Source organism: Salvelinus alpinus, chromosome 28 (genome assembly GCF_045679555.1).
Source record: "Salvelinus alpinus chromosome 28, SLU_Salpinus.1, whole genome shotgun sequence".
NCBI classification, from domain to species: domain Eukaryota; kingdom Metazoa; phylum Chordata; class Actinopteri; order Salmoniformes; family Salmonidae; genus Salvelinus; species Salvelinus alpinus.
The window spans coordinates 23,802,027-23,828,070 of NC_092113.1; the positions used below are offsets into that span (position 1 = coordinate 23,802,027).

A 26,044-nucleotide genomic window follows, 5' to 3' on the forward strand; every position below is an offset into this window, starting at 1 on the left:
ACATCACAGTTGGTAGTAATGTAGCCATCCACAGCCCTGTAGTCAGTGTTAAATAATGCAGTAGACTGACGTCCTGACCGTCGGTCGACTTAAGCTTTCTCTCACGATGGAGGGTGTGGATGGTGCCTCTCCGGCACAGCAGAAGTTGATTGATTGACACTCAGTACAGAAAGAGGGAGGGAGTGCAGCCGGCAGCCGGTACTAGTGGGAACAACGAGCCATTAGATTGAATGCTGCTTACTCGACTCTTCCCCTCTCTATGGAGCCCAATGGCTGCTAACATGGCTGTCTCTTAGAGGTCATTGATTGGCTACTGTCCACGCTAGAGGCATTAAACATGATCATGAAAGGAATACCACATAATGTCCTAAGAGCATTGTACTATTGATTGAGGGGGGTTATTTACTGTGAACTTATTGTGTGTACTGTACAATCCATAGCTGTTTTGTGATTACATCAGGCACTGTATGCACAACTGAACAAATTCTGCATGCATTTACTTGTGAGAAATAGTATGTAGTAAAAGCAGCTTCACCCAAGTCATTGCATGTAACACATCGTTATTATATGTAACCTCCTGTGAATATTTGTTTTGGTGCAGTACCTTTCAAAACGATCACTTGATTGCACTGCCACTGTTTTGTTGATAATTTGAGCATAATGTCACCTCACCCTGATATGTCGTCACCTCGTGCTGTGCTCCAGTACAAGGTGAGAAGTATGTGACCAGAGCATGGCCAGAGTTGGCCAGAGTTCATTGAAGCTATTTATAGGGCATGACAGCTACAATGCATTCGGAAAGTATTCAGACCCTTGACTTTTTCCACATTTTGTTACGTTACAGCCTTAATTCTAAAATTGATTAAGAAAAATGATAATCAATCTACACACAATACCCCATAATAACAAAGAATTATTTTTTTTTAGAAATGTTTGCTAATTTATACAAAATATAAAATTAACTGAAATAGCACATTTACATAAGTATTCAGACCCTTTACTCAGTACTTTGTTGAAGCACCTTTGGCAGCGATTACAGCATTGAGTCTTCTTGGGTATGACACTACAAGCTTCCCTGCAGATCCTCTCAAGCCGTGTCAGGTTGGATGGGGAGCGTCGCTGCACAGCTATATTCAGGTCTGCAGAGATGTTCGATCGTGTTCAAGTCCGGGCTTTGGCTGGTCCACTCAAGGATATTCAGAGACCTGTCCTGAAGCCACTCCTAAGTTGTCTTGGCTGTGTGCTTAGGGTCGTTGTCCCGTTGGAAGGTGAACCTTCGTCCCCAATCTGAATTCCTGAGGGCTCTGGAGCAGGTTTTCATCAAGGATCTCTTCCGGCGCCGACAGAGATGGCCGCCTCGCTTCACATTCCTAGGATGGGGATTTTTATTTTAATTTTTTTACGTGTTATTTATTACATTGGTACCCCAGGTAATCTTAGGTTTTATTACATACAGTTGGGAGGAACTACTGGATATAAGAGCAACGTCAACTCACGATCATTACAACCAGGAATACGACTTTCCCGAAGCGGATCCTGTGTTTTGCCCACCACCCGGGACAATGGATCGGATCCCAGCCGGCGAACCAATACAACGACGCCGTAAAAGGGGCAGACGAAGCGGTCTTCTGGTCAGGCTCCGGAGACGGGCACATCGCGCACCGCTCCCGAGCATACTACTCGCCAATGTCCAGTCTCTTGACAACAAGGTTGATAAAATCCGAGCACGGGTAGCATTCCAGAGAGACATCAGAGACTGTAACGTTCTTTGCTTCACGGAAACATGGCTCACTCGAGACACGCTATCGGAGTCGGTACAGCCAGCTGGTTTCTTCACGCATCGCGCCGACAGAAATAAACATCTTTCTGGTAAGAAGAGGGGCGGGGGGGTATGCCTTAAGATTAACGAGACGTGGTGTGATCATAACAACATACAGGAACTCAAGTCCTTCTGTTCACCTGACTTACATTCCTCACAATCAAATGTCGACTGCATTATCTACCAAGAGAATTCTCTTTGATTATAATCACAGCCGCATATATTCCCCCCCAAGCAGACACATGGATGGAGCTGAATGAACTTTATTTGACTCTATGTAAACTGGAAACCACATATCCTGAGGCTGCATTCATTGTAGCTGGTGATTTTAACAAGGCTAATCTGAAAACAAAACTCCCTAAATTCTATCAGCATATTGATTGTGCTACCAGGGCTGGTAAAACCCTGGATCATTGTTATTCTACCTTCCGCGACACATATAAGGCCCTCCCCCACCATCCTTTTGGAAAAGCGGACCACGACTCCATTTTGTTGCTTCCAGCCTATAGACAGAAACTAAAACAGGAAGCTCCCGCTCTCAGGTCTGTTCAACGCTGGTCCGACCAATCTGATTCCACGCTTCAAGATTGCTTCGATCACGTGGATTGGGATATGTTCCGCATTGCGTCACACAACAACATTGACGAATACGCTGATTCGGTGAGCGAGTTCATTAGCAAGTGCATTGGCGATGTCGTACCCACAGCAACTATTAAAACATTCCCCAACCAGTAACCGTGGATTGATGGCAGCATTTGCGCGAAACTGAAAGCACGAACCACTGCTTTTAACCAGGGAGGGTGACTGGAAACATGACCGAATACAAACAGTGTAGCTATTCCCTCAGCAAGGCAATCAAACCAGCTAAGCGTCAGTATAGAGACAAAGTAGAGTCGCAATTCAACGGCTCAGACACAAGAGGTATGTGGCAGGGTCTACAGTCAATCATGGATTACAAAAAGAAAACCAGCCCCGTCGCGGACCAGGATGTCTTGCTCCCAGACAGACTAAACAACTTCTGTGCTCGCTTTGAGGACAATACAGTGCCACTGACACGGCCCGCTACCAGCTGGCTGGTGTGTTAATGGACATATTCAATCAATCCTTATCCCAGTCTGCTGTTCCCACATGCTTCAAGAGGGCCACCATTGTTCCTGTTCACAAGAAAGCTAAGGTAACTGAGCTAAACGACTACCGCCCCGTAGCACTCACTTCCGTCATCATGAAGTGCTTTGAGAGACTAGTCAAGGACCATATCACCTCCACCCTACCTGACACTCTAGACCCACGCCAATTTGCTTACCGCCCCAATAGGTCCACAGACGACGCAATCGCAACCACACTGCACACTGCCCTAACCCATCTGGACAAGAGGAATACCTATGTGAGAATGCTGTTCATCGACTACAGCTCAGCATTTAACACCATAGTACCCTCCAAACTCGTCATCAAGCTCGAGACCCTGAGTCTCGACCCCGCCCTGTGCAACTGGGTCCTGGACTTCCTGACGGGCCGCCCCCAGGTGGTGAGGGTAGGTAACAACATCTCCACCCCGCTGATCCTCAACACTGGGGCCCCACAAGGGTGCGTTCTGAGCCCTCTCCTGTACTCCCTGTTCACCCACGACTGCGTGGCCATGCACGCCTCCAACTCAATCATCAAGTTTGCAGATGACACTACAGTGGTGGGCTTGATTACCAACAACGACGAGACGGCGTACAGGGAGGAGGTGAGGGCCCTCGGAGTGTGGTGTCAGGAAAAAAACCTCACACTCAACGTCAACAAACCAAAGGAGATGATCGTGGACTTCAGGAAACAGCAGAGGGAGCACCCCCCTATCCACATCGACGGGACAGTAGTGGAGAGGGTAGAAAGTTTTAAGTTCCTCGGCGTACACATCATGGACAAACTGAATTGATCCACCCACACAGACAGCATGGTGAAGAAGGCGCAGCAGCACCTCTTCAACCTCAGGGGGCTGAAGAAATCCGACTTGTCACCAAAAGCACTCACAAACTTTTACAGATGCACAATCGAGAGCATCCTTTCAGGCTGTATCACTACCTGGTACGGCAACTGCTCCGCCCACAACCGTAAGGCTCTCCAGAGGGTAGTGAGGTCTGCACAACGCATCACCGGGGGCAAACTAACTGCCCTCCAGGACACCTACTCCACCCGATGTCACAGGAAGGCCATAAAGATCATCAAGGACAACAACCACCTGAGCCACTGCCTGTTCACTCCGCTATCATCCAGAAGGTGAGGTCAGTACAGGTGCATCAAAGCACGGACCGAGAGACTGAAAAACAGCTTCTATCTCAAGGCCATCAGACTGTTAAACAGCCACCACTAACATTGAGTTGCTGCTGCCATACATGTAAAAAAGGTATCACTAGCCACTTTAAACAATGCCACTTAATATAATCTTTACATACCCTACATTACGCATCTCATATGTATATACTGTACTCGATACCATCTACTGCATCTTGCCTATGCCGTTCTGTACCATCACTCATTCATATATCTTTATGTACATATTCTTCATCCCTTTACACTTGTGTGTATAAGGTAGCTGTTGTGGAATTGTTAGGTTAGATTATTCGTTGGTTATTACTGCATTGTCGGAACTAGAAGCACAAGCATTTCGCTACACCCGCATTAACATCTGCTAACCATGTGTATGTGACAAATAAAATTAGTTTGATTTGATTTGTTCTTTGCTCCGTTCATCTTTCCCTCAATCCTGACTAGTCTCCCAGTCCCTGTCACTGAAAAACGTTCCCACAGCATGATGCTGCCACCACCATGCTTCACCATAGGGATAGTGCCAGGTTTCCTCCAGACGTAACTCTTGGTTTCATCAGACCAGATAATCTTGTTTCTCATGGTCTGAGTCCTTTAGGTGCCTTTTGGCAAACTCCAAGCGGGCTGTCATGTGCCTTTTACTAAGGAGTGGCTTCCGTCTGGCCACTCTACCATAAAGGCCTGATTGGTGGAGTGCTGCAGAGATGGTTGTCCTTCTGGAAGGTTCTCCCATCTCCACAGAGGAACTCTTGAGCTCTGTCAGAGTGACCATCAGGTTCTTGGTCACCTCCCTGACCAAGGCCCTTCTCCCCCGATTGCTCAGTTTGGCTGGGCGGCCAGCTATAGGAAGAGTCTTGGTGGTTCCAAACTTCTTCCATTTAAGAATGATGGCCACTGTGTTCTTGGGGACCTTCAATGCTACCATTTTTTGGTACCCTTCCCCAGATCTGCGCTTCAAAACAATCCTGTTTCTGAGCTCTACAGACAATTCCTTCAACCTCATGGCTTGGTTTTTGCTCTGACAGGTGTGTGCCTTTCCAAATCATGTCCAATCAATTGAATTTACCACAGGTGGACTCCAATCAATTTGTAGAAAAAGGGTATGAATACTTATGTAAATAAGGTATTTCTGTTGTGCAAAATATTCTACAAACCTGTTTTCGCTTTGTCGTTATGCGTTATTGTGTGAATATAGATGAGGAAAATAAATCATTTAATCAATTTTAGAATAAGTCTGTAATGTAACAAAATGTGGAAAAAGTCAAGGGGTTTGAATACTTCCTGAATGCACTGTACGTCCTGCAAAGTGCTGCTGCCCTGTTTCCAACCTGTGCAGGTCCCATCTAACCCCAGTGAGAGATGAGGAGGCAGAGTCTCAGAGGAAGGCCAGATCCCGCCAAGCCAGGCAAACCCGCAGATCCACACAGGTACTAAACAAAACACACTCCACGGGCCAGGACTGAAAATGCATGTTAAATGGAAATTCTTCATTACGAATCCAAGACTAGGCCCCAAGATAGGGAAACTGGCCCCAAGATATTTGTTGGTATCAATGTGATTTTGTTGGACTATTTATCTGTAGTATCTTGTTGATCTATGGATGTACTGTCTGTGTCTTCCTCAGGGTGTGACCCTGGCTGAACTGAAGGAAGCTCAGAGGACCAACAGCCTGTCTCCCCTTGACAGAGACAGACATACAGAGGATGGACATAGCAGACTGACTGACAGGTCCTGTCTGCAGGGAAAATGGTCTGCAGAGGACAGAGGAGAGACCAGGACCAACCTGGCTCAGTCTATGGAGACAGAGGATCACAGTCCCACATGGAGCAGGGAGATAGATGAGGTGGGGATAAAACCTTAATAATTTTGCGTTAGCCTTTCCCCTTAGGATCGTATTGTTGTCATTGGTTATTGTTACAATAGATAATCTATGGTAATGTAATTTTGTGAGAGATCATCTTGTACTATAGTAGCTGTGTAGTTTGAGATTCAGATGAGCCAAGCATTGAAGTGCAGTTTTTTTCTCATTTCAAGCTCGGAAATCATAGATCAAGGCTGGGGACCATGGAGGCAGAGTATTCCTCTGCCAGTGGGCCCTATACCTTGCCTTACACCTCCAACAGCCTGGCCAACCGCACATCCCCCAGAGGTCAGAAACCCAACCATTGTACACAGTCACACAGTTATGCCTGAATACAGATGTGTTTACATTTTTCTGCTCAACCATGTTAAGGAAGTTGCTTTGTTACAGAAATGTTAGTCTTCCTGAATATCCTTGTCATGTGACATACTGTACCATAGGAAGAACAAGTTATACCTGACACCCAGTTTATGTAAGACTTTATGCAGTCAGTGGATCAGTTGTTGTTTTTTGTTTTTTTGTTTTTTACTGCAAGATCTCTATAGGATAAATAACTTGTCATGGTAAGGTGCAGTAACTGTTTAGTGATTGTTTCTTATCATGTGAATACTGTAGTTGTTGAATGGAAAGATGAAAACCAGAACCCAATTGAGGATCCCTCCAAACATGTCCTCTCCACAAGAGAGAAACAAGTTCGATTCTGTGACCAAGAGTCAGATGAAGCCTACCAGAATTTTGAGGTATGTGGTGTATGGAGCCTACTAAACGCAGCACATTTACTAACAATGTCAAAGATAGGATCTTATAGATTTGAAATTTTTCACAATTAAAGGTGAATAAAAACAAAATCCAAATAGTGAGCAAACTACTTCGAGAAACGTCTGTGACATTTTCAGCCACCAGTAGGTGGGGCAAAAAACACTATGATTTCAGTACAGTACCATTTTCCTCCCAGATGATGGGGCATTTGTTGATGAACATTAGATGGGTTTGAAATGGGCAATTTTATTATTATATTATATTACACACCTCACTGATTCTATTGTCATAGTGGGGGATTCCTATGATTCTTGAAATATCATATTGTATTGCAATTAAGTGTGTGTGCGTGTGTGATTGTGATTGTGTGTGTGATTAGTTGTGTGTGTTCAAAGCTGCATTTCTTTGATTCACATAATAACAATAGCCTTGCACACAGAGACCATGAAAGAGGATCTGTGATGCAATGATTACAGAGGTACTGCAATGTTAGTGTAGTTTGCTTTGGGAGTGTTTGTGATTGGGCTGTTTTGCTATCACAGTGGGAGATAGTCCAGGGCATGCTCCAGTACCCACATACTCCCTCTCCTTCTCTTCCCTTCTCTCTCCCTCTCCTACCACATACATGCTCGAGGTATCTTGACATTCCATACCATATTGGGCAAAACAGGGAGCTGTTCTTCTGCTTCTCAGCGTTGAATTCTACAGCCATAATTATACTGTAGTCAATTCAACACTCTCTCTCTCTGTTTCTCTCTGTCTCTCTCTGTCTATGATGGTGTGTTCCTTCCACCTGTAGGTTAGGTATCTGCACAGACTGTCTCCATGCAGCCCAAGGTGTACATTCCTCCCAGGGCAGAATGAACCTATGAGGCTGGAAATCCCTTTCAAAACATGTTTCAGCAAAAAGCTCACAGTTACTAATTCTGTTCATTTCCCTTAAAGATGGAATCCTCAGTAGGGGGAAACAGCGCCACTGGCCGCCCCACCACCATTGTTATTGTTTTTATTGCCGAACTGAGGAGCATGGTAAACAAATTGCAGTACATATAGTGAGTGCTCTTCTATCGTACGTGCAATGATGTCAGAGGGGAAATAACAGTGTTGGTTGTTTGCAGTAACTTCTTTGTTGTTGTAATATTGCAAACGGTCGTGGCAGTTTCACCATTAGGAATTCCAACTTGAATGGGCTTACAGGGAAATGGAGATGCCCAGAAATATACTGATTGGGGAAAGGATAATCAAATCAAAGTTTATTTGTCACACGCTCCGAATACAACAGGTTTAGACCTTACAGTGAAATTCTTACTTACAGGCCCTAACCAACAGTGCAATTTTTATGTAAAAAATAGGTATTAGGTGAACAATAGATAAAGACAAGTAAAGAAATAAAAAAAGACAGTGAAAAATAACAGTAGCGAGGCTAAATACAGGCACCGGTTAGTCGGGCTAATTGAGGTAGTATGTACATGTATGTATAGTTAAAGTTACTATGCATATATGATAAACAGAGAGTAGCAGCAGCGTAAAAGAGGGGTTGGGGGGGGGGGGCACAATTCAAATAGTCTGGGTTGTCATTTGATTACCTGTTCAGGAGTCTTATGGCTTGGGGGGTAAAAGCTGTTGAGAAGCCTTTTGGTCCTAGACTTGGCGCTCCGGTACCTCTTACCATGCAGTAGTAGAGAGAACAGTCTATGACTGGGGTGGCAGGGGTCTTTGACAATTTTTAGGCCTTCCTCTGACACCGCCTGGTGTAGAGGTCCAAGATGGCAGGCAGCTAAGCCCTGGTGATGTACTGGTCTGCACGCACTACCCTCTGTAGTGCCTTGCGGTCGGGGGCCGAGCAGTTGCCGTACCAGGCAGTGATGCAACCAGTCAGGATGCTCTCGATGTTGCAGCTGTAGAACCTTTTGAGGATCTGAGGACCCATACCAAATCTTTTTAGTTTCCTGAGGCGGAATAGGCTTTGTCATGCCCTCTTCACGACTGCCTTGGTGTGTTTGGACCATTCTAGTTTGTTGGTGATGTGGACACCAAGGAACTTGAAGCTCTTAACCTGCTCCACTACGGCCCTGTCGATGAGAATGGGGGCATGCTCGGTCCTCCTTTTCCTGTAGTCCACAATCATCTCCTTAGTCTTGGTTACGTTGAGGGATAGGTTGTTATTCTGGCACCACCCAGCCAGGTCTCTGACCTCCTCTCTATAGGCTGTCTTGTCGTTGTCGGTGATCAGGTCTACCACTGTTATGTCATCTGCAAACTTAATGATGGTGTTGGAGTCGTGCCTGGACACGCAGTCGCGGGTGAACAGGGAGTACAGGAGAGCACGCACCCCTGGGGAGCTCCAGTGTTGAGGATCAGCATGGCAGATGTGTTGCTACCTACCCTCACCACCTTGGGGCGGCCCGTCAGGAAGTCCAGGATCCAGTTGCATTCTCACGTAAGTGTTTATTTTGTCCAGGTGGGAAAGGGCAGTGTGGAGTGCAATAAAGATTGCATCATCTGTGGATCTGTTAGGGCGGTATGCAAATTGGTGTGGGTCTAGGATAATGGTGTTGATGTGAGCCATTACCAGCCTTTCAAAGCACTTCATGGCTACGGACGTGAGTCCGTAGTCATTTAGACAGGTTGCCTTAGTGTTCTTGGACACAGGGACTATCGTGGTCTTCTTGAAACATGTTGGTATTACAGACTCAATCAGGGACATGTTGAAAATGTCAGTGAAGACACCTGCCAGTTGGTCAGCACAAATCAAATCAAAGTTTATTTGTCACGTGCGCTGAATACAACAGGTGTAGACCTTACAGCGAAATGCTTGGAGCACACGTCCTGGTAATCCGTCTGGCCCCGCGGCCTTGTGAATGTTGACCTGTTTAAAGGTCTTACTCACGTCGGCTACAGAGAGCGTGATCACAGAGTCATCCGGAACAGCTGATGCTCTCATGCATGCCTCAGTGTTGCTTGCCTCGAAGCAAGCATAGAAGTGATTTAGCTCATCTGGTAGGCTCATGTCACTGGGCAGCTCGCGGCTGTGCTTCCGTTTGTTTTCTGTAATAGTTTGCAAGCCCTGCCACATAAGATGAGCATTAGAGCCGGTGTAGTAGAATTAAATCTTAGCCCTGTATTGGCGCTTTGCCTGTTTGATGGTTCGTCGGAGAGCATAGCAGGATTTCTTATACGCTTATACGGTTAGAGTCACGCACCTTGAAAGCGGCAGCTCTACCCTTTAGCTCAGTGCGAATGTTGCCTGCAATCCATGGTTTCTGGTTGGGGTATGTATGTACAGTCACTGTGGGGACGACGTCCTCGATGCACTTATTGATAAAGCCAGTGACTGATGTGGTGTAGTCCTCAATGCAATCAGAAGAATCCCGGAACATGTTGCAGTCTGTGATAGCAAAACAGTCCTGTAATTTAGCATCTGCTTCATCTGACCACTTTTTTATAGACCGGGTCACTGGTGCTTCCTGCTTTAATTTTAGCTTGTAAGCAGGAATCAGGAGGACAGAATTGTGGTCAGATTTACCAAATGGAGGGCGAGGGAGAGATTTGTACGCATCTCTGTGTGTGGAGTACAGGTGATCTAGAATTTTTTTCCCTCTGGTTGCGAGTTTAACATGTTGATAGAGATTAGTTAAAACTGATTTAAGTTTCCTTGCATTAAAGTTTCCAGCCACTAGGAGCACCTCCTCTGGGTACGCGGATTCCTGTTTGCTTATTTTCTTATACAGCTGACTGAGTGCGGTCTTAGTGCCAGCATCCGTCTGTGGTGGTAAATAAACAGACACGAAAAGTATAGAAGAAAACTCTCTTGGTAAATAGTGTGGTCTACAGTGTATCATAAGATACTCTACTTCATGCGAGCAAAATCTAGAGACTTCCTTAGATTTTGTGCACCAGCTGTTGTTTACAAATATGCACAGGCCGCCCCCCCTCGTCTTACCGGAGTGTGCTGTTCTATCTAGCCGGTGCAGCATATAACCTGCTAGCTGAATATCCATGTCATCATTCAGCCACGATTCCGTGAAACACAAGATGTTACAGTTTTTGTTGTCCTGTTGGTAGGATATTTGTGATCGTACCTCATCTAATTTATTGTCCAATGATTGTATGTTGGCGAGTAATATTGATGGTAACGGCAGCTTTCCCACTCGCCTTCTGCGGATCCTTACGAGGCACCCCGCTTTGTGTCCTCTGTACCTGCGTCTCTTTCTCTTGCCAATTACGGGGATGTTGGTCTTGTCAGGTGTTCACAGAATATCCTGTGCGCCCTGCTTTTTGAAGATAAAATCTTTGTTCTATCCGAGGTGAGTAATCGCTGTCCTGATATCCAGAAGCTCTTTTTTGCCGTAAGGTATGGTGGCAGAAACATTATGTACAAAATAAGTTACAAATAACGCAAAATAGCACAATTGGTTAGGCGCTCGTAAAACTGCTGCCATTTTATTAATGGGAGTGGGCTGAGGCAATTTGGTGGATGCCAGGGCGTGGAAGGGAGTCACAGAGAATAATGTAGATTAACATGAGGATGGTAAGGGGTAGTGATAGCTTTTTGAGCTCACCGTCTCTATCACCGTCCTGCTGTCCTACGGTAGAATCCCAGACATGGACGGTCAGTAACATGAGCGTTCCTCAGCGTTAACCAAGGACCTAAATCTGATTGTGATAATGCCCCCCCCCCCCCCCCCCCATCCAGTGAGCATGGTTTCATCTGGAAAGGATGGAAAGGTGCCCGCAGGTCCCATTACCAACGGTGACCTCTGCCTGCCTCTATAATGATCTGAGCAGACTCTCTCCTCTCTCTCTCTCTCTGCTTTTCAAGAACAGAGCCCAGAGACAGGTGCAGTAGATCTCAGCTGAAGACCTCACGGCTTTCACTGCTCTGAAAGGGGATTATTAACGGGGAGGCTGAGGGAGAGAAAGAGAGAGAAAAATAGAGATAGAGCGAGAGACTTTGCTGCCAGGCATAATTACTACTTTCTCCTGCTCCTGATGTTTAGATTAAGTTATCAGAGAGAGCCTTCTGTTCCCTCTATCATCACAGACCTGATTATTCACTTATTCAGAATTTATGACAGCTCTGAGAGCTAAACACAGGACTGTTTGATAGACCCACTCTCAATGTAAGGAGAGATAGTTCTGGATAGCCCATCACGGCATGGAGCTTAGCTGTGTGTGCTACAGAGATTCAGCAGTTCTACTGCTGCAGTTAGCAGGTTGGCTTAGGAGGGTTGAGGGTAGTATTAGAACCCCAGAGTATCTGTGACCTCTCTCTGAACTCATCATCTCTCAGCTGTGACTTAGGCCAAGGCACAGCTCAACCCCCATAAAGATGCTAAAGATCACTAGACCGGTGAAGGCAGGAAAACAGATGGAGAGAGAGTATGTCTGTCTGCAGGTATCTGTATGTTTTATTATATGTGTCTCTGTGCATTTATATGTGTTTTTGTCTCTCTGTGACTGTTTGGGTTTTGGCCTCTATGTGACTTGCAGAATGACCACACACCAGGGACCTGTCTCTGCCAGGAACACCTACACTAGTTGAGCAGCCACTATCCACTTTTTGAAAACTCTTTATTTTACACCTGTCAGAGTAACATATGACAAAACACAAATGACAGTAACCGGGACTTTACTCCAAAGTAAGTGTTTAAGGACCAGAGTTATTCCGAGTTGGAAGTGGAGAGAGAGGAGAGGAGGGGACCCTAGCCAAGTGATATATGAGAATGTTCCATATTGAAAGTCATAAAGGAGAGAGCCAGTCTACTCAACCTAAGCCCCAGATCCAGTGTGTGGGACTGAAATCAACTCTTTATATAGGTCTCAGCAGGCCTATCTCCACAGCCAGGGCCAGTGCAGTTCACTGCCACAGGGAAGCCATTGGACTTCCTGATGAGCTAGTAGGAACTCAGACTGTCCAGCAGACTAGCACAGATGGTCTGTGAAGCTGGTTGAATATGTATTGGAACAATCCATATGGACAGATTGGAATCTCATATATCAGGATTTATATTACGTGAAACTTCTGTGGTGCTTATCTTAAACTATGGGCCATAAAGCACATGTAATGTATCATTGATATGACATGACAAGTCAAAACTCCAGGAAAAATCTGTATTCTGCCTGCACACCAATGTTTTAAATCACAGAGAGATCTAACGTGCAAAATCAATGTACATAAAAAAAAAAAAAATCTCAGTTTGAAGATTTATTTTTCTCTTATTGTGTCTCATTTCTTTGCTGCAGTTGAATGGTTGTATTTGCCATGTGCAACGGTCACCGGGTCCACTCGTTAAAAAGGAGAGAAACAGGAGAGACAGACCTCTGTCCTCAGTATGACTCAAAGCAAGGGGAGGGGAGCATGCCAGGCCAGGGCTCAACACAAGACCGCCAGGCCAGCATTCATTCTCTCTCATGCACTCTCTCTCTCTCTCTCTCTCTCTCGCATTCTGTCTCATTCTCTCTATCAGTCTCTGTTTCTCTGTCTCTCTCTGTCTCTTTCAGTAGATGAGCGAAGAGGATAAAAGAGTCCAGGAAGAGCCACAGCACTGCAAACCTCTTTAAAAACAAGGTAGCAGTGAGCCTCTGGCCTGTGTGCGCAGAATCTGAGAGGAAGGGAAAGAGGGATGGGAGGATGGGGGATTGTGTATGATAGAAAGAGAAACATAGCAGCAACTTAATACTTCAGTGCTCTAGAACCCAATGCAGTTGCCACAGATCTAGTCATTGTTGACAGGCCGCTGTGTGTGTGAGGTAACCGATAATGCAGGAAGATATCAAAACCACTATGGAGTGGAGTGTTGCCTTAAAATTAGCATGTGAGCTTAGCTCACTTTACAGTGCAGCATGGCAAGTACTATGAAACAGATTGTGAAAAGGAGAGAGGGCTCGGACACAGTGGCTCTACATCCAAATGTCAACACTCATACTAACATTACTTCTTCCCAGAGCATCATGGGAGGACAGGGTTACTTGATGGGTCACTGTTGATCTTGACTCCCCCCAAGTGTTAAAGCTGAACCTCTGGAACCTCAGTATCAGCCCCCTACTTCTGTCTGTCTACTTCCCCCTCTCCTTATCCTCATCCACATCAATGGACAGCTTTAGCCCAGAGCTTGTACACAGCAGAGCCTCTGGCAGCCTGCCAGAGAGTTCTGCCAGAGCTAGAGTGAGCAGGGAAAGGCGAGAGAGAGAGGGGAGGAGGGTGAGAGAGAGAGTTGGGACAGGAGAGAGGAGAGTTGGGGAGGAGAGATAGAGGGGGAGGTAAAAGGAGAGAGAGTGGATATTTAGAGAAACATGGGCTAAGAGATCATCTGGAACAAACTTTTCACTGTGGTTGGGTTTATCTTTGGATGTGAGGACTTAGTGTGTTGTGTCCACTTTGATGTACGAAAGGGTCTCGGAGTGCTGAAGCTGTGGTCCAACAATCCTCAACTAAGTTGATTTGTCTACTTTTTAAGAAAAACAGAGGTGCATGTCTTTGTAGGAGTTGTACTAGCCAAGAGGAGAAATAGCTATTTTGGTTGTTTTCATTATTGTCCAATGATTACTTTGCTGTCTTTACTTTGTGGAGGAAGAAGGGAAGGTAGGTCATATCAGCAGCAATATTTCTAAAGTTAGCAGTGGTCTCTCTCTCCAGCCCTCTGGACTGTGGAGCGGGCTCCTCACACACACCTGTTGGTCAGGATCCCCAGTCAGGATGAGCGCAGCAGCAACAACAGCCATAGGTGTCTGCACAGTCGTAGCCTAAGAGGAGATCTGTGGATCTGTGCAGCTGTTGTCTGTTCTGGATTGGAAGCCTCTGTCTGTGGATGTTACTGTAGAGGCTTAACCAGACTTGCCTCTGTGTCCTGGGTAGAGTGTGGAGATGTCATCTATGTACCCCCGCACCAAGGAGCTGTCCAGGACAAGGAAGTCTCTGTCCGACTCACCACCCTCTTCACCCTCTCCTACCGCCAAGAACTTCAGAGTAAGACCCTAAACTTTTTTCTCTCTGTCGGAACTTCAGAGTAGTCATGGTTTTTCCGCTTTAAACTTATTTAAACTGTAGAAACAAGCGCATTCTGTTCGTATGAATTCCTAAGATTTTGCATCTGTCTCAGAGTATCACTGATAATCCCTAATTAACTGTGTGTGGGTGTGTGACTCTAAAGCGACGTGTAGCTATCAAAGGCTCTTAAAGGCTGATTAAGTTGTGTCTGGTTTACTCCCAGCTCCTATTGGAATTGTCACATCTGTAGTGTGCTAATCCAATATCCATTTTCATTAAACCTAAACTAAACACCTTACAGTACATGGGTGTTAATTAAGCAATAAGGCACGAGGGGGTGTGGTATATGGCCAATATACCACAGCTAAGAGCTGTTCTTAGGCAGGATGTAAAGCAAGGCAAAGGGTGGCTACCTTGAAGAAGCTAAAATATAAAATAGATTTAGATTTGTTTAACACTTTTTTGGTTACTACACAATTCCATGTGTTATTTCATAGTTTTGATGTCTTCACTATTATACTACAATGTAGAAAATAGTAAAAAAATAACAAACAAAAAACTTGAATGAGTAGGTGTGTCCAAACTTTTGACTGGTACTGTATGTATTTAGATGTGTGCTCTGGAGGCTCCTTAACACATGATTGGACGGGTCACTGTTCCAACCACTTGAGTGTTTCACAACCCTTGAAAGAGAGAGAGGGAAGGAGGGAGTATCTGCTATGAAGTGCTGTGCACATGGCCGCTTATTCTGGAAAATTCTTTTGGATTGAAATATTCCATCTGCCATTTCCTGTTGTTGTTTTTCAGAATGTCTTTTTCTCATGTTTTATTTATTGATAGGATTGACATTTACTGATGTGTTATTTATTACTGCATTATTTCATGGTGTTGCCTCTCCTTTAGTAGCAATATATGCTCGTTTAAATAATTAAAAAAAAAAAAACAAGAAGAAATGGGTTTTCAGATGGAAGTAATGCGATTCCGTATTAGAGAGGCACAGAATCAGGTCATGACCACCCACTACCTCAGTACTGACAGTACCGTATCATGAGCACCCACTACCTCAGTACTGACAGTACCGTATCATGACCACCCACTACCTCAGTACTGACAGTACCGTATCATGACCACCCACTACCTCAGTACTGACAGTACCGTATCATGACCACCCACTACCTCAGTACTGACAGTACCGTATCATGACCACCCACTACCTCAGTACTGACAGTACCATATCATGACCACCCACTACCTCAGTACTGACAGTACCATATCATGACCACCCACTACCTCAGTACTGACAGTACCGTATCATGACCACCCACTACCTCAGTACTGACAGTACCGTATCATGACCACCCACTACCTCAGTACTGACAGTACCGTATCATGACCACCCACTACCTCAGTACTGACAGTACCGTATCATGACCACCCACTACCTCAGTACTGACAGTACCGTATCATGACCACCCACTACCTCAGTACTGACAGTACCGTATCATGACCACCCACTACCTCAGTACTGACAGTACCGTATCATGACCATCCACTACCTCAGTACTGACAGTACCATATCATGACCCCCCACTACCACAGTACTGTATTTGGTATTTTATTAGGATCCCCAATAGTTGTTGCAAAAGCAGCAGCTACTCTTCCTGGGGTCCACACAAAACATGAAACATAATACAGAATGACATAATAAAGAACCTCAATAGACAAGAACAGCTCAAGGACAGAACTACATACTTTTTTTTTAAAGACACACATAGCCTACATATCAATGCATACACACAAACTATCTAGGTCAAATAGGGGAGCGGCGTTGTGCCGCGAGGTGTTGCTTTATGCTGTTTATTTGAGCAATATGAGATGGAAGGAAGTTCCATGCAATAAGGGTGCTATATAATACTGTAATTTGTTCTGGAATTGGAGACTGTGAAAAGACCCCTGGTGGCATAACTGGTGGGATAAGTGTGTGTGTCAGAGTTTGTGTAAGTTGACTATGCAAACAATTTGGGTTTTTCAACACAATTTTTCTTATAAAAATAAGTAATGCAGTCAGTCTCTCCTCAACTCTTAGCCAAGAGAAACTGGCATGCATAGTATGTACAGTTGAAGTTGGAAGTTTTCATACACCTTAGCCAAATACATTTAAACTCAGTTTTTCACAATTCCTGACATTTAATCCTGGTAAAAAATTCCCTGTCTTGGGTCAGTTAGGATCACCACTTTATTTTAAGAATGTGAAATGTCAGAATAATAGTAGAGAGAATGATTTATTTCAGCGCTTATTTCTTTCATCACATTCCCAGTGGGTCAGAATTTTACATACACTCAATTAGTATTTGGTAGCATTGCCTTTAAATTGTTTAACTTGGGTCCAACGTTTCGGGTAGCCTTCCACAAGCTTCCCACAATAAGTTGGGTGAATTTTGGCCCATTCCTCCTGACAGAGCTGGTGTAACTGAGTCAGGTTTGTAGGCCTCCTTGCTCGCACACGCTTTTTCAGTTCTGCCCACAAATGTTCTATAGGATTGAGGTCAGGGCTTTGTGATGGCCACTCCAATACCTTGACTTTGTTGTCCTTAAGCCATTTTGCCACAACTTTGGAAGTATACTTGGGGTCATTGTCCATTTGGAAGACCCATTTGCGACCAAGCTTTAACTTCCTGACAGATGTCTTGAGATGTTGCTTCAATATATCCACATACTTTTCCTACCTCATGATGCCATCTATTTTGTGAAGTGCACCAGTCCCTCCTGCAGCAAAGCACCCCCACAACATGATGCTGCCACCCCTGTGCTTCACGGTTGGGATGGTGTTCTTCGGCTTGCAATTCTCCCCCTTTTTCCTCCAAACATAACGATGGTCATTATGGCCAAACAGTTCTATTTTTGTTTAATCAGACCAGAGGACATTTTTCTAAAAAGTACAATCTTTGTCCCTATGTGCAGTTGAAAACTGTAGTCTGACTTTTTTATGCCGGTTTTGGAGCAGTGGCTTCTTCCTTGTTGAACGGCCTTTCAGGTTACGTCGATATAGGACTCGTTTTACTGTGGATATAGATACTTTTGTACTTGTTTCCTCCAGCATCTTCACAAGGTCCTTTGCTGGTGTTCTGGGATTGACTTGCACTTCTTTTCACACCAAAGTATGTTAATCTCTAGGAGACAGAACGCGTCTCCTTCCTGAGCGGTATGACGGCTGCGTGGTTCCATTGATTTTCCCTTGATTTCAAGCAAAGAGGCACTGAGTTTGAAGGAAGGCCTTGAAATACATCCACAGGTACACCTCCAATTGACTCAAATGATGTCAATTAGCCTATCAGAAGCTTCTAAAGCCTTAATAACAGTTATGGACAGGGGGCAGCATTTCCACTTTGAACGAATTGCGTACCCAAACTGAATTTCCTCCTACTCTGAAGGTAATACATGCATATTATTATTACTATTGTATAGAAAACACTCTGAAGTTTCTAAAACTGTTTGAATTATGTCTGTAAGTATAACAGAACTCATTTGGCAGACAAAAACCTGAGAAGACTTCCAAACAGGAAGTGAGAACTCGATTTTCAAAACAGTGCCAAATGATACCCCTTATAGTTATGGATAAGCAAACACTTCCTAGGGCTTCCACTAGATGTCACCGTCTTTAGATTTTGGTTATATGATTCTACTATAAAGGAGGGGCTCATAGGAGCTATTTTACTGAGTGGTCTTCAGACATTCTCAGTCTCATTTTGCGCGCGAGCGAGAGAGAGTGCTCTCGTTCCAATGCTCTTTCTTCAGACAATGAAATTCTCCGGTTGGATCCTTATTGTTGATTAATGTTAAACATATCCTAAATATGGATTGCATACATCATTTGACTTGTTTCTACGACCTGTAACGGAACTTTTTGAGTTTTTGTCTGGAGGGATTGCTCGTGCGTCATGAAAATGGATTAGTGGGCTGAACATGCTAACAACAAGTGGCTAAATGATGGGCTTTATGGAACTTTTCAATCATTTATTGTCGAACTGGGAATCCTGGGAGTGCCTTCTGATGAAGTTATTCGAAGGTAAGTGCATATTTATAGTGTTTTTGTAGCTTCTGTTGACGCCAAAATGGCGACTATTTCTTTGGCTGGATTGTGCTCTGAGCGCCGTTCTCAGATTATTCTTTTTCCGTAAAGTTTATTTTGAAATCTGACACAGCGGTTGCATAGAGGATAAGTTTATCTTTAATTCTGTGAATAACACTTGCATCTGTTATCAATGTTTGTTATGAGTATTTCTGCAAAATCACCGGATGTTTTGGAATCAAAACATTACTGCACGTAACGCGGCAATGTAAACTGAGATTTTTTTTATATATATATATGCACATTATCGAACAAAACATAAATGTATTGTGTAACATGATGTCATATGACTCATCTGATGAAGATGTTCAAAGGTTAGTGATTAATTTTATCTCTATTTGTGGGTTTTGTGAAAGCTATCTTTGCTGTGAAAAAATGTCTGTGCTTTTTTGGATTTGGTGGTGAGCTAACATAAATATATGTTGTGTTTTCGCTGTAAAACATTTTAAAAATCGGACACGTTGGCTGGATTCACAAGATGTTTATCTTTCATTTGCTGTATTGGACTTGTTAATGTGTGAAAGTTAAATATTTCAAAAAAATATTTTTGAATTTCGCGCGCTGCCTTTTCAGCGGAATGTTGTGGGTGTTCCGCTAGCGGAACCCCTGGGCAAGAAAGGTTAACATCATTTTCTGGAATTTTCCAAGCTGTTTAAAGGCACAGTCAACTTAATGTATGTAAACTTCTGACCCACTGGAATTGTGATACAGTGAATTATAAGTGAAATAATCTGTCTGTAAACAATTGTTGGAAAAATTACTTGTGTGATGCACAAAAAAGATGTCCTAACCGACTTGCCAAAACTGTAGTTTGTTAACAAGAAATTTTTGGAGTGGTTGAAAAATGAGTTTTAATGACTCCAATGTAAGTGTATGTAAACTTCCGACTTCAACTGTATATCAGCCCTCTGATTACAATGAAGAGCAAAATGTGACGCTCTGTTCTGGGCCAGCTGCAGATTAACTAGGTATTTCCTTGCAGCGCTGGACCACACGACTGGACAATAATCAAGATTAGACAAAACTAGATCCTGCAGAACTTGCTTTTTGGAGTGTGGTGTCAAAAAAGCAGAGCATCTTTTTACTACTGCCAGACCTCTCCCCATCTTTACAACCATTGAATCTATATGTTGACCATGACAGTTTACAATCTAAGGTAACGCCATGTAATTTAGTCTCTTCAACTTGTTCAACAGCCACACCATTCATTACCAGATTCAGATGAGGTCTAGAAATTATTTGAACAAAATACAATGCTCTTAGTTTTAGAGATGTTCAGGACCATTAATTACTGGCTACCCATTCCAAAACAGACTGCAACTCTTTGTTAAGGGTTTCAGTGACTTCATTAGCTGTGGTTGCTGATGCGTATATGGTTGAGTCATCAGCATACACGGAGACACATGCTTTGTTAGGTAACCTGCCTAAATGACTACCGACTATGACTCACATCAACACCATTATCCCAGAAACCCTAGACCCACTCAAATTTTTATACCGCCCCAACAGATCCACAGATGATGCAATCTCTATTGCACTCCACACTGCCCTTTCCCACCTGGACAAAAGGAACACCTATGTGAGAATGCTATTCATTGACTACAGCTCAGCGTTCAACACAATAGTGCCCTCAAAGCTCATCAATAAGCTAAGGACCCTGGGACTAAGCACCTCCCTCTGCAACTGGATCCTGGACTTCCTGACGGGCCGCCCCCAGGTGGTAAGGGTAGGTAACAACACATCCACCCTCGTCATAGACTGTTCTCTCTACTACCGCACAGCAAGCGGTACCAGATCACCAAGTCTAGGTCCAAGAGGCTTCTAAACAGCTTCTACCCCCAAGCCATAAGACTCCTGAACACCTAATCAAATGACTACCCAGACTATTTGCATTGCCCCCCCTCTCCCCCTCTTTTACACCGCTGCTACTCTCTGTTGTTATCATCTATGCATAGTCACTTTAATAACTCTACCTACATGTACATTTCACCTCAACTAACTGGTGCCCCCGCACATTGACTCTGTACCGGTACCCCCTGTATATAGTCTAGCTATTGTTATTTTACTGTTGCTCTTTAATTACTTTTTACTTTTATTTCTTATTATTTTCTGTATTTTTTAAACTGCATTGTTGGTTAGGGGCTCGTAAGTAAGCATTTCACTGTAAGGTCTACACCTGTTGTATTCAGCGCATGTGACTAACATGTAATAACATTTGATTAGATTTGTTTAATGCCTCAACTATCCAGTGCCTCCGCACATTGACTCTGTACCGGCACCCCCCTGTATATAGTGTTATGTGTTACTACTGCTCTTTAATTACTTGTTACTTTTCTCTTATTCTTATTCGTATTTTTTGAAACTGCACTATTGGATAGGGGCTCGTAAGTAAGCATTTCACTGTAAGGTCTACACCTGTTGTATTCAGTGCATGTGACTAATAAAATTTGATTTGATTTGGCAGGTCATTGGTAAAAAATAGAAAAGAGTAGAGGGCCTAGAGAGCTGCCCTGCGGTACACTACACTTTACATGTTTGACATTAGAGAAGCTTCCAATAAAGAAAACCCTTTTAGTTCTATTGGATAGATAGCTCTGAATCCACAATATGGCAGAGGTTGAAAAGCACTAACACATAAGTTTTTTCAACAACAGGTTATGGTCAATCATATCAAAGGCTGCACTGAAATCTAACAATACAGCTCCCACAATCTTTGTATTATCCTTTTCTTTCAACCAATCATCAGTCATTTGTGTCAGTGCAGTACATGTTGAGTGCCCTTCTATATAAGCATGCTGAAAGAATTGTATTTGGTCAAATACAATTTTTTCCAACAGTTTGCTAAGAGCTGGCAGCAGGCTCATAGGTCTGCTGTTAGAACCAGTAAAGGCCGCTTTACCACTCTTGGGTAGCGGAATTACTTTGGCGTCCGTCCAGGCCTGAGGACAAAGACTTTCCTCTTGGCTCAGATTATAAATATCACAGATAGGAGTGGATATAGAGTCAGCTACCATCCTCAGTAGCTTTCCATCTAAGTTGTTAATGCCAGGAAGTTTGTCATTATTGATCGATAACAATAATTTTTCCACCTCTCCTAACTAACTAACTTTACAAAATTCAAACTTGCAATGCTTTTCTTTCATAATTTTTTTATGCATGAATACAATTGCTCACTGTTCGTTGTTGGCATTTCCTGCCTAAGTTTACCCACTTTGCCAATGAAATAATCATTAAAATAATTGGCAATGTCAAATGGTTTTGTGATGAATAAGCCATCTGATTCAATGAAAGATGTCGTTCAATTTGTCTTTCTGCCCATAATTTAATTTGAAGTACTCCCAAGTCTTTTTCCATAGTTCTTTATATCATTGATCTTGGCTTCATAATACAGTTCCTTCTTCTTTTTGTTGAGTTTAGTCACATAATTTCTCAATAGGCAGTCAGTAAGCCAGTCAGATGTGCAGCCAGACTTATTAGCCACTCCTTTTGCCCCATCTCTTTCAACCATACCGTTTTTCAATCCCTCATCAATCCATGGAGCCTTAACAGTTCTAACAGTCGGTTTCTTATACAGGTGCATGTTTATCAATAATTGGAAGAAGGAATTTCATAAATGTATCAATTGCAGCATCTGGATGCTCCTCATTAATCACATCAGACCAACAAATATTTTTAATATCATCCACATAAGAGTCACAACAAAAATGTTTGTATGATCTCTAATACACTATTTTATGCCCAGCTTTTGGAACTTTGTCTTTCCTGGATATAGCCACTATATTGTGATTACTGCATCTAATGGGTATGGATACAGCTTTAGAACAAAGTTCTACAGTATTAGTAAAAATGTGATCGATACATGTGGATGATCATGTTCCTGTAGTGTTTGTAAACACCCTGGTAGGTTGATTAATAACCTGAACCAGGTTACAGGCACTGGTTACAGTAAGAAACTTTCTCTTGAGCGGATAGCTTGATGAAAGCCAGTCAATATTCAGGTCCCCAAGAAAGTAGACCTCTCTGTTTACATCACATACACTATCAAGCATTTCACACATATTATTTAGATACTGACTGTTAGCACGTGGTAGCCTATAGCATCACCCCGAAAGAAAAGGCTTTAGATGTGCCAAGTGAACCTGCAACCACAACACTTCAATAACACTTGACATAAGATCTTCTCTAAGCATTACAGGGATATGGCTCTGAATATATACAGCAACACCTCCCCCATAAGCATTTCTGTCTCTTCTATAGATGTTATATCCTTGTATTGCTACTGCTGTGTCACCAAATTAATTATCTTAGTGAGTCTCAGAAATGGCTAATATATGAATGTTATCTGATGTGAGCAAGTTATTGATTTTATTAACCTTATTTCTAAGGCTACATATATTAATATGGGCTATTTTCAGCCCTTTCCTGGGTAGCTTATCAGAGATAGACATAATACTGAATTTGCAAACAAAGCAAGAGGGAAAAAAATATTTTCAACAGTCCATTAATCAATTGATGTGTGTGTGCTACGGGGTTGAAGCTACGAACCCACTACCACAATACTGACAGTACCGTTTAATGACCCCCCCACTACCACAATACTGACAGTACCGTATCATGACCCCCCCCCCCCACTACAGTACCGTATCATGACCCCCCCACTACCACAATACTGACAGTACAGTATCATGACCCCCACCTCCCCACAACTACAGTACCGTATCATGACCCCCCCACTACCACAGTACTGACAGTATGATATCATGACCACCCACTAACACAGTATTGTATCATGACCCCCCCCCACTACTACAGTACCGTATCATGACCCCCCACTACCACAGTACTGGCAGTACCATATCACAACCCCCCCATACTACAGTACTGTATCATGACCCCCCCACTACCACAGTATTGTATCATGAACCCCCCACCCCCCACTACTACAGTACCATATTATGACCCCCCACTACCACTGTACTGACAGTACCTGTCATGTTCGCTGGAATAATCATCGGACCAAGGTGCAGCGCGATATGGTTTCCACATATTTAATAGAGAAACACACAAAACAAAACAATAAAGAAATAAACGAAACGTGACGACAATGGAGTGCTAACATGCAACTACACATAAACAATATCCCACCAAACACAGGTGGAAAAAAGCTACCTAAATATGATCCCCAATTAGAAACAACGATACCAGCTGCCTCTAATTGGGAATCATACAAAATCACCAACATAGAAAAACAAAACTAGAACCCCACATAGAAAATATAAACTAGACTAACCCCCAGTCACACCCTGACCTACTCTACCATAGAAAATAAGGGCTCTCTATGGTCAGGACGTGACAGTACCGTATCATGACCCCCCACTACCACAGTACTGACAGTATCACAGTCCTCCAATGCTGTCAGGAGAACTCCAAAGAATACAGTCACTGTTTTGTCCATCCTTTTCTTTTCATTAACTGTACTTTTCCATTCTCATATATATCCACAGTGATCTCAGGCATTACGTGTCCATGATGTCAGCACAGCAAAAAGCCAATATTGGCAATATTTTCCTGGGAGAAAAATGAAAGCGAGAGATAAAAATCTCCAGAAGGGCACGTTGCTGTTGGTGTGATATTAGAACTCTCCTCATTGTTTATGATGAAAACCTGGTGCATTTCTTTCTGCAAAAGTGTTGTGTGCAGCACAGCTGCAGACATTAAGCAACAGGCCTTGACTGTAAACAAGCAAGCACATCTGCCTCCTCAGAGGCAATGCTTCATGTCACTCTTCGGTAAAGATGAGAGATTTGGCCCGAAGTCCTACCTCCTCTCAGTACTTGGACGAGGAAAACTCTTCCAAGTGAGATGAATAATAACCCAAAATGGGGAGGTTCTTTAGTTGTTTACTCATATCAGTAATTCCTTAATTATATCCAGAAATGGCTGGAGAGAATGAAGAGGTGGAAGGGGGAGGAAAAAAAGGTAGAGATCTGCAGTGAATAGCTGGGGAAGCAATATAGGCTTTTATGGTTGTGTGTACAGTACAGTAGCCCATGGTCATTCCGGTGGGGTGAAACTAACTCATATTTTCCAGTGGGGTGAATGGGCAGTAGTCCAGGCAGGCAGCCTATGGGATGAGAGGGTGAGAAAGAAGAGAGAGGAGGGCTGACCATTAAAGGGGTCCTTCAAGAAATGAAACACTTTGCAGAGCAATAAGATCAAGCGCAGTCTCTCTATGATAGGCTTTGCATCAGAGCTGGGACTCAGTCAGGAGCTGATTAAAAAGCATAGGTAGTGTGCAGGAGGGAGTGATGCTGATGGTTTTACAGGCTGCATAGAAGGGAGTGCTGTTAACTGGGGAGTGTTTATATTGGGAGTGTACTAAGGATCCCAGTCAACCCCCAACGCATGTACTGTCCAGTACAGCAGCAGACCCCCAGCTTGCTGTGTGGTGGTTTGTCGTGACGAGTCGTAAACCAATTGGACATGTGTTTACACAGAGCACACAGTGCAGTTCAGGCTCGCACCCGTTCAGCACAGGCCAGTTCCATTCATCTAAGGCTGTGCTGTTATTTCTACCCTGGTGGAATGTCTCCCCAGTCAACTGCTAGGCCTTATGGAGCCTCAAATGTAGATTCTGGTGCTTTGTAAATAAATAGAGAGAGAACTTTGACCAGGCGCAGTGCCAGCAGGTGCCCATCATATCTCTATCCGCTGCCCTTTCAGGATTGCCTCCTGGTAAGTCAGAAGATGGAATAGGTTTCTGTAAGTTTACAATGTTTCATGATGCATACACATTGTAAATGAATTTGAAATAAATGTACTTGGCAAGAGTGAAACAAAACATTTAGGTAATTCCTCTCTGTAATTCATTAAATCCTGCTCTGTGAAATAGATCCCACTTGTCTGACATCCGAGCCTGGCCTGGCTCACTGTAAGGCTTATGGAGCTAAAATGGAAGGAGATTTAGAAATGTCACAATGGATGTTTCTGCATGACCTAGATCTGTGGTACTGTGTTCGGGTACCCCAGCTATCTCCAAGCCAGCAACAGGGGGTACTTGAAAAGGACTACTGCATTTAGTGTCTTGCTGTGCTTTAAGTGATTATCAAGCCATTTTTAGCAATGTATTAATCTTTATGGAGAGTTGCAGGCCTGGTCGTGGTCGTTCTGTGGCCGTAT

General features: G+C 43.6%; 1 protein-coding gene across 5 annotated transcripts in view; it reads left to right on the plus strand.

Moving 5' to 3' along the window:
• The window catches only part of LOC139557465 (protein phosphatase 1 regulatory subunit 12B-like), a 43,655-nt gene that overhangs the window by 837 nt on the left and 16,774 nt on the right, over positions 1–26,044 (plus strand). For 3 of the 5 annotated variants that reach the window (XM_071372292.1, XM_071372293.1, XM_071372291.1), the window contains exons 2-6: positions 5,463–5,553; positions 5,751–5,969; positions 6,161–6,275; positions 6,603–6,727; positions 14,605–14,715. In XM_071372292.1, coding sequence (XP_071228393.1) covers positions 5,463–5,553; positions 5,751–5,969; positions 6,161–6,275; positions 6,603–6,727; positions 14,605–14,715 — 661 coding nt within the window. Of the gene's footprint in view, positions 1–5,462; positions 5,554–5,750; positions 5,970–6,160; positions 6,276–6,602; positions 6,728–14,604; positions 14,716–20,374; positions 20,592–26,044 lie in introns of those variants that run through there. The other 2 variants (XM_071372294.1, XM_071372295.1) reach the window with 2 other exon arrangements.